The 8988-nt window shown below is 35.9% G+C and overlaps 2 protein-coding genes across 2 annotated transcripts; one reads left to right on the top strand and one right to left on the bottom strand.

The window, feature by feature from the left end:
- Positions 1-348: 348 nt before the first annotated feature.
- LOC110733520 lies at positions 349-2627 on the top strand. Its single transcript, XM_021913580.1, has 3 exons — positions 349-915; positions 2187-2256; positions 2325-2627. The coding sequence occupies exons 1-3, from the start codon at positions 565-567 to the stop codon at positions 2360-2362; spliced, it is 459 nt and encodes a 152-aa protein (XP_021769272.1). The 5' UTR covers positions 349-564; the 3' UTR covers positions 2363-2627.
- Positions 2628-3667: 1040 nt separating this feature from the next.
- On the bottom strand, positions 3668-6540 carry LOC110733519 (staphylococcal-like nuclease CAN1). Its single transcript, XM_021913579.1, has 9 exons — positions 6058-6540; positions 5859-5914; positions 5201-5315; positions 4987-5097; positions 4713-4900; positions 4577-4633; positions 4335-4494; positions 4096-4164; positions 3668-4001 (listed from the first exon to the last, which is right to left on the bottom strand). The coding sequence occupies exons 1-9, from the start codon at positions 6208-6210 to the stop codon at positions 3903-3905; spliced, it is 1008 nt and encodes a 335-aa protein (XP_021769271.1). The 5' UTR covers positions 6211-6540; the 3' UTR covers positions 3668-3902.
- Positions 6541-8988: the final 2448 nt, after the last annotated feature.

The following is an 8988-nucleotide window of genomic DNA, read 5'->3' as shown; positions in this document are numbered from 1 at the left end:
GCTTAATCAATCCAATAATTATAGTGCATTTTTTTTAATTATTATTATAAACAAATACGGAATAAATTAATTTTAGAAGACAAATATGATAATCCCAATCGAATTATCAAACAACATGTTTATTATTATTATTATTATTATCAAACATTAACATAAACATGATTTGCCAATTTTTCCAATCAATCAACTAGAAAATATGCATATATCCTACAGTAACTTTATGTTCTTATTACCCACAATCTAGACCAAACCAACTTTCTAAATTGGGCCTACAATGTCCAAATTCCTTGAAGTAATAAATAAGCCCAATTGATTTGGGCCGATTTTTCAACTCACTGAGTCAAACCAAATCGACTCGCACTTACACTCGCACCTCAATGAAATTCCTGCAAAATTCTATCATCTCATTCAACAAACCTTCAAAAGACCAAATCTTTCCACCATGAAAACCAGATAACATTACACCCCATTATAATTACACTAATTAATCTCCCATTATTCCCATAAAAATCATATCTTTAATCATAATCTTCCCTTAATTGATTCATTTTCTCTCTCCTCCAAATGGGTAAATCACTACCTTCAACAGCAGGATTAAAGAATTTTGCCAGAATTATAACATCTGAAAGAATCACCCCTCCAAAACAAGTCAAACCCAGATCACCAAATCACAGCAAAACATCTGTCTCAATGTCAGAGTCACAACCCCGAGTTGACTCGGCTAAACTCGGCTTGAAAATGGAGAATAACTCAGTGAGTCGAACTCGGATTCCTTTGTCGGAGGTTGTCGTGGATTGTGCGAGGCGCTGGTTTCAAGACACTCTTAAGGAGGCTAAAAATGGGGATGCTACAATGCAGGTTTTGGTGGGTCAGATGTATAACAGTGGTTATGGTGTTCGAAAGGATACTGAGAAGGTAATTGGAAATTGGGAATACTTGTTTTTTTTTTTTTTTTTTTTTTTTTTTTTTTTTTATGTAATTGAATTTTGTGGGAAATTGATATTACAGTGTATGTTGTTGTTTTATTACAATTATTATTGAGTTAGTTAGCGGTTTTATTATTCATGTGTGCCGGATTGATTGATCTTGGATGTTAATGTAGGCATGTTCGGAAAATGTGATGCAATAATAGTATGATTTTGATTTGTCAATTGTGAACATGTTTGTTTTTTGGTTATGGAATTATGTGGATTGATACTTAATAGTTTGAAAATTGGATATTGACATAGACTTTGGAAGGAATGTAGACCATATATGGTTGATTGGTTGTGTCTATGTGTTTAAGTTGGATTTTGATGTTTGAGTTGGAAAATTTATATTGTATTATGGTTTGCAAGCAATATTCATTAAGCCCATACTAGCTTAAAAAAAGAAGCTTTCTTGTTTGTGATGTGCTGGTTGTCTTAGCTTTCCTCTTTGGTTGTAAGATGAGTTGTTTGGCTGAATTTAAGTGATATAGGGATTGATATGGAATAGGATTTTTCCTAGACAGGCTATTTGGGGAATAGAAATGGGACAGGAGTTTGTAGATTTTCTCTTGGAAAGCAAGAGAACTAGCTCAAAGTTGGTTGCTAGAAGGATTAGAACTTGTCATTGCAAAGTTCCATTTAATGCTAGGCTAAATCAAGAATCATATTGGTTTTATGTATATGAAGGGAAAATGCTTTTATCACACTTTCTACAGTCTATGCTACAATGCTACAGAGTTTTTTTTGCGCCTTTGTTCTACCTTAAGGCCCCCCCTTTCCTTTATGCGTGGAGGGAGTCATATGGAAGGTGGGTGTTAGTGTGTTACTCCAAAGGTGTGAGCTTATCTGTTCTGACAATTTAAAATTCTGAAAGAAGCCTAAAACTTCAAGGTACTTAGATCAGTATGCTAACTTATGTTGGTATGGTTTTTTCACTTAGCATGCCATTTACAGATTTTACACGAACCTCTCTTGTGCTATGTTAACCAGGAGGAGTGTGAGGTACACCCCTCACATCATTCTTCCTTTTCTAGATCTGCTTATCAGCATATTTGCAAAAAAGTGTGCTTTGTATGTGTGATACATACACCTCTGCTTCGTTCAGAAAATCTTGTTAGCGCCGACTGTTTTAGTGCTTAAGATTTTAGATAAAAGGTGAAAAATGTGTTATAGCATCTAGTAGTGTGACCAATAACTTGCTTTACACATGTAATCCAGGGACGTAATTGGATTAATATAGCTTCCAAAGGAAGGTCTTCTGCTTGGAAAGTTAGCAATAAACAGCCAGGTTTGTCTTGTACCAAATTTCAGCTTAGATTTTGAAGTTCATCATTGCTTATATCTGTCTTCTTATAGGGTACAATGTAAGTGACTCAGAGTCTCAGGATCTCTAAGACACCAGAAGCGACGTGTAATACTATAATACAGGCAGAAGGAGGATCCAATTGTGAGTTGTTTTTGTATTTGTTTTTCAATCTAGACACTGTAGTACCAAAATTAGCCATGTATATCAGTATATGTATGTTGTCATTTGTTTATATGGCTATGAAGGCAATATTTTCTTTAGTATATGAGGAACATGTTTGATGACATATGGCCTTTTACAAGTTGATGTAGCAATTTTTCACAAGGTATTGAATATTTACATTTGTTTGGTAATGTTTCCTATCCCTCAAGTAAATGCTGTGAATTCAAGTGAATGTATTAAAGCATATGCGTTGGCTATATCATGATTATGAATAGCATTTACATTTAGTGGAGGAATGTAGGTCGAGTCAACATGACATAGTAGCTTGGTTTTCTTGAGACCATTTTTCTTGTCCTATCTAAATTGCGGTTTTGTTGACTGCTTTCTCAAGCTGCCTGACCACATTAATCAGCTGAAAGCCAAATAAAAAGTGGGCCAAAATGCATTTGCCACACAAACAAGGCCATTCATTGCTAATATTTACACTTGCATGTGATGATATGACAATATGCAAAGAATGCATCATTTTGGTACATAATTTTGCTGTGTTCCATTTGAGATAGCTTATGAATTTTTCTGCTTGTAAGTTAATGGTTAGTGTGTTTTCGTGGTCCTTGCAGAAAAGAAAAAAGAAATACGCCATTTCTCCCCTCGATTATTTACTCACTTGGACAATCACAATGCTTCTTTCTGTCTATGAATAAGTCAACCTTAAATCAACCTAGTCGGTCATAAGTACATGTATCCTCTTAATAACAATGATGTGATAGACTACATTACGACATCAAGGTGGGGAGGACTTGAGCCACTGAACAGGATTCACAGGATCATACTACTCAGAGATTGTACATTTCTGGGGTTCCGTTGCTATTAGACTAATTTCACATTCGTGTTTCACTACATTGTATGTTGAATATGTGCCAATTGTTTCTTGCAGTTGCTCGAGGACCTTTTTCGTATTCCAAGCATTCTCATCAGGTTCCGACATTTATTTACTCCTAAGTACACTACTCTTATTGGCTTTCTTAAGCATTCAAACATATAAAATTTCCAAATCTATGGGATATCAAAGGTACATGCCTATAAATCTTACAACTGGCTTTTAAAGAAAACTTTTCATTAACCACTTGTTGCTGGGATGAGAAGATGGTCACCCTTCTTGCTGGTATTGCAATATTTGGTCATTGTTTCATATAACTCCGTATATATGTAGATTATGAAATATGTAATGTACTGATAGAAATGGTAAGTTTGTTGGCTGGAAGTTTTAATTTCCTTGTATTGATACTGCTAAAATACAGGAGTAATTGATAAACATATACACTGATGTACAATATACATATTATTCAACAAAACCAATGTTGTACAACATTAATGCTTTTCTGATTATTTCTCTGTCTTCATTCATACTGCTTCCATTGAAGCTGAGGATTTGTAATTTGGTCATCACTTTCACTGTGTTTAATCTATCTTCCTTCACGTCGGTCTTTTCTCCATTCCCATGGTTCCTCCGGATTTTTCGAAGCCCATAGCCCTACCCTCTTAGCACGTGCCTCTTTCTCCCACTGTATCAATTATCATTATGTACATTTTGAGTGTAAGAGTTTGGATACAAGCAGAGTAAATTGACAATATGATGTTTTTTTTTTTGTTTCTTACATTAGCTAGCTCTGCACGGCGGTCATAGGCTGCGTAGTGCCATGCTAATCCCTTCTTCAGCATCACTTCCTGATATGAGAGTGATGATAAGGTGGAATCGATAAATTTTGGAGGTATGGAATAATGTCATAACTAAGGTGAATGAGTACACTAACTAATATCACATTCCTAAGACTAAGACATAGTTTTCCATGAAAGAGTGATAAGCTTTACAGGATAATGGCAAGGGAGTGATGTACCTGTGCAAATATGCCATTGCAGTAGATGTCCCCTACATAACGACCATACCGGTCTTCTTCATAAACGAGAACCCTTAAGCTCTTTCCTTGTACAAGATTTGCTAGCTCCTCTTTTGCCTGCTTCCCATACGGCATTGCACTCTCAGGTGCATCTATTCCCCTGAATTCTTTTCATAGGCATTACAAATTTGGTAGATGAAACTTGAGTTGTACTAAGGGAATTTTATCATGATTTATAGTACCTCAATCGAATTCGGTACTTTTTAGCTAGAACCTCCTCATTTTGAACAGGAATAACCCTGTGACAATAAAAAAAAAAACTTCATGAGTTTCCTATTCTTTGAGATGTGATACGATTAGATAAAGATCTGGAAATACCTGTAATTCTGATCGATTATTTTCTTATGGAGTGCATCGGCCTTAGGATAATTTTTCTGAGCACGCGCCTTTGCTCTTTCAATTGCTGCAACCTGCACTTCTTTAGGAACTGAATATGACTCCCGAGGATCCGCAGTACTTACATATACAGTTACGGTATCTCCGTCTGCTACTGCCTTCACATCCACCTGTGTCCATCCATTTATTTTTATTTTCAGGTAAAATCTTTCTGCATTATCAATTTGGAGCAAAAGAGCAAGAGAAAGGTTCTTACCGGTAAAGTATGGAGCTCGTACTTCACCCCACCAGGGTATGCAGATGGCGCTCCAGTAGGGAGATCAACTAACGTGTGAGGATGAGGCAGGTTGTAGTAGGCAAGTAAGCCCTGCTCAAATAATATTTACCCCAAATTAGAATTATTTTCTTGTATGCTGTCTCATTTCGTTAACACATGCTTATAAGAAAATCCTTGGGGCGGTGGAGCTTACCTCCACGTCCGCTTTCTGGTGTCCTTTCAAGGTCGCAGTGACGAGCCTTGCTGTATCCTCTGGGGTTCTTGGTGGGGGCTTGGCCTCCTTCCATGCTTGTAGAAGTTTTCTGTACCTAAGCGATAAAATCTCATATGAATTATATGCCTTCCCCCTTTTTTAGTAAAGAAATTTTATGAATGACTTCCCAGTTTTTTAGGCTATATCTTATAGTATCATAAGAAATAGTATGAAACAGTTTCACCCAAGACTTGCTTGTGTGTTATGATCAACGCCGAATGTGGCGAGTATTTTGGGTAGGTGGGCTTGGGGAGGGAGACATTGGTAGCAGAATTGTGGAATTTGATCATGGGAAAGAGCATATCAACTTTCCCTTCGAATTCGACTACATTGCAGAAATGACAGTCTCCTGTAGAAGTGTAGATCCTTCAGAATCAGATTCTCTAAAACTATTGTCTAGTCAGAGTAAAGCTGTGTACATCCTGACGTACGAGTCTTGGTACGTCAATTAGATATTAGTCAGGATCAAGATTAGGAAAATACAGTACATATTTCTTGTAGAATCTGTTTGACTTTTTCTGATCAAATCTGAAGTACTGAAGCACCTGGATGTTATAATTAAGTTTAACAGCTTATGTAGTTGGATGGTGATACTTACCAGTTAGATTGAGCTTTCTTCGACGATACAACATGCTTACCGAGCCCTTCCGGTACCTGAAGATTAAAACATCAACATCAAACCAACCACTCTATTTTCTTCACCTGATTCATTGTACCAAAATCTGTTTTTTTTTTTTTTTTTTTTTTTTTTTTACATCTCAGATGAGTTGAATTGAATTTTCTTGGTGATCCCATACCTGGGATGTGGCCTCAAAGTGGAGGAGATCCTGTGCAAGGGCGGAGACTCCGACGCTTTGGGTAGGAACACCGTGGTGGTGGCCGTGCGGGTGTGAGTCTGTAGTTGAAGGCTGACAGCAATTCTTGTAGAGAAATCTTAAGGCGTTTCCCATTCTTTCTTTTCTTAATCAGGTAGCTAATGCTTCTGTTTTTGGTGAAAGAGAGGAAGAAAGAAAGAAAGAAAGAAAAAAAGCGAGAGAATAATTTGTGGGGAAAGGAAAGGAATAAGAGTATGACAGATATGATTGGTTGTTTGTTGGGATATTTTATATTTCTGTTACATTTTACAAATAGTTTGCCCCCATTTTAGTCAACGTGAAAGTATATACTATGCGGGACATGGGAGAGACGTTGGTGATATTAAGGAGCGTCGGCGTTATAATTAAGTGACGGTTTTTTTCTTTTTTATTTTTATATACGTCGTATTGAATTAAAAAGTACACGTAACATAATGAATGAAGGGTTGTATAATTGTTTATGGCACTATTTATTGATTTGTATCTTTCAGGATTTGGTAGATCTTTACCTTGAGTCTTTGGTCTGTTTATCCAACTCCATGGAGTTTAAGGACCACACCCCATAGATTTTAGATTTTTGTTTAATTGTGAAAAAGTTGTGGTTTTTGAGGTTAGTCGAGGATAAATATCTACTCGTAATAATTAGTTGCCTTATTGGCTTATATGAACTACCAGTATATAAATATTTTTTTCTTTTTGATGGCCTCACTTAACTTATAGGAGTACGAGTTATGTCTTAATTTTTGTCAATTGTGATGTATGTGTTTGTGCACGTATCACGTATGTGCTAAGAATACTCCGTAATGTCATAATATTGGTCTTTAATTATCATAATTTTGATTATAATTTAGATTCAATGGAATTCTAATCCGACTTGCTTGACTTATCTAATACCTGTATAGGCGTTTCACACACCAAAACCTCACCCTTACCTTAAACACATACCGTAAATTAGAGATTTGAAGATTGGATAACTTCATTTACTTGTACAACTTAGCTGGTACAGTTGATTATTCTACAAGCTTACTAATAGAATATTATTAGTAGCAGATGCTTTACAAAAAATACGTGGGCAAACCACTTTTCTTGCATAATCGTATAATGTTAACGCGTAATCAAGCAAGCATATGTCGACGCTGAATCAGCCTACTACTTACATGGTCAATTAATGGCTAATGTTAACTTAACCTCTGCATTAATGCATTTTTTTTTTTTTTTTTTTAAATTTAGAGTTATATTATTAGCCTTCTACAACTTTCTTCTTCCCCTAGTCCTTCCTCTTACACCACTCAATCTCATAGCGACTAGCGAGGTATTAGTGCTGGTACCGGGACTGAATGTTTGCGCCGCTATCAGTGCTGGTAGTGGTAGCTGTATAGTGTATAGGCTTCATATATATGACCGACCTCCCGTTATAAGGGCAGCATTATTTGGAAATGATTCTGAAAACAGAATGCTCCTGAGAGTCTTAGAGTATTTCAAGGTATATCAAGATGTCTTAAGGCTATTGTCCGAATGCCTGGGTATCCTTTTAGCTCCGCTTGGCTAGTAAGCTTGAGGACTCCGCTTGCACGTTTGAAGGTCCGACCTGCAAAACAAGGAAGGTTAGCTGCCCCGGAAGCTGTTATCTGGGAAAGTCCCTCCGATTCTTAAGTTAGCAAATGTACTTTTTAGAGAGAGAAAGTAGAGAGAATTAGGAAAAAGTTACCATCATTAATGATTGGAGAACTTATTTATAATTTTACTTTCAGGTGGTAGAAGATGTACTTAATTGAACATATTAAGGATAAATTTGTACTTTGCAATGATTAATGATGGACTGTATCATAGAGGGGTATTCTCGTAATTTTAAGTCACTGGGCTTAGGACAATGAACTTGGCCCAAACAGGAACTAAAGAGTTTTTGCTCATGGCATCTCATGTGATATTGATGACAAGCCTTGTGATATCATGTGCACTTGTGCAGTGGAGTACTAACAGGACAATTATTTTTTATGTTCAATGATTTAGAAAGTAATTGGAAAAGATATCGATTAGCAAACTGATTTAGGAAATAATTACGGATTAGATATTGGCAAATTCAGTTTTCTTGGACTGCTAAATGGTTTGTAATAGGGATTACTAAACTCAAACAGTAATTATCTATTTGTCTATTGTGAATGCTAATCTATACGCAAGAGTATGACATTCGTGTTTTGAGATCGGTGTTTTATTAACTCTAATAAAGTATTTTCATAGAATGTCCTCGTTCCATCTACGCCGACAAGGCATTAGCCTCTTCGAAAGAAAGGAATGGAAATACCATAGCGTGATAGCGGGCATCCTACACATTTTCCTTGATATTTGAGGGATAGCTCATATGGTTAAGAGTTATCCTCCCGATTTTAGTCGATTCTGGAATCGAATCTCATCAATAACTTGAGTAAGAAAGAAATTAATACGAACTTAATAATGTACTAAGTTAATGTTGGCCATAAGGCCATTAAGTTAAACAGAAGAGCCTATGTTTTTTTTTTTTTTTTTTTTTTTTTTTTGTAGGAATCTAAAAGAGGTATTTTCATACACCTCAATACTGATTTGTTCTGTTTTATGTAGTAAGAAGAAAAGAAGTATAAAACTTGTTACTTTTAGGCCAAACATGGCTATACTTACAGAGGCTTTTTCTCATGCACACGCCAATAAGTTCTTTTATCTTTGGAAGAATGATCATGCTAGCACTCACTTTTAATCTTTTGGAAGTATAACCATGTATTTACTTTCAATTTTTATATGTTACTACTAGCTAAGTCTAGTAGCTTCGAAAAAAATAATAAAAACATAAATACACTCATACAACGTATTTATAATGGCTATTGTAAAACCAGCTTATTTGAA

The sequence above is a fragment of the Chenopodium quinoa genome, unplaced genomic scaffold, assembly GCF_001683475.1.
Source record: "Chenopodium quinoa cultivar QQ74 unplaced genomic scaffold, ASM168347v1, whole genome shotgun sequence".
Classification (NCBI taxonomy): Eukaryota; Viridiplantae; Streptophyta; class Magnoliopsida; order Caryophyllales; family Amaranthaceae; genus Chenopodium; species Chenopodium quinoa.
This window is presented reverse-complemented; position numbering and strand designations above follow the sequence as displayed.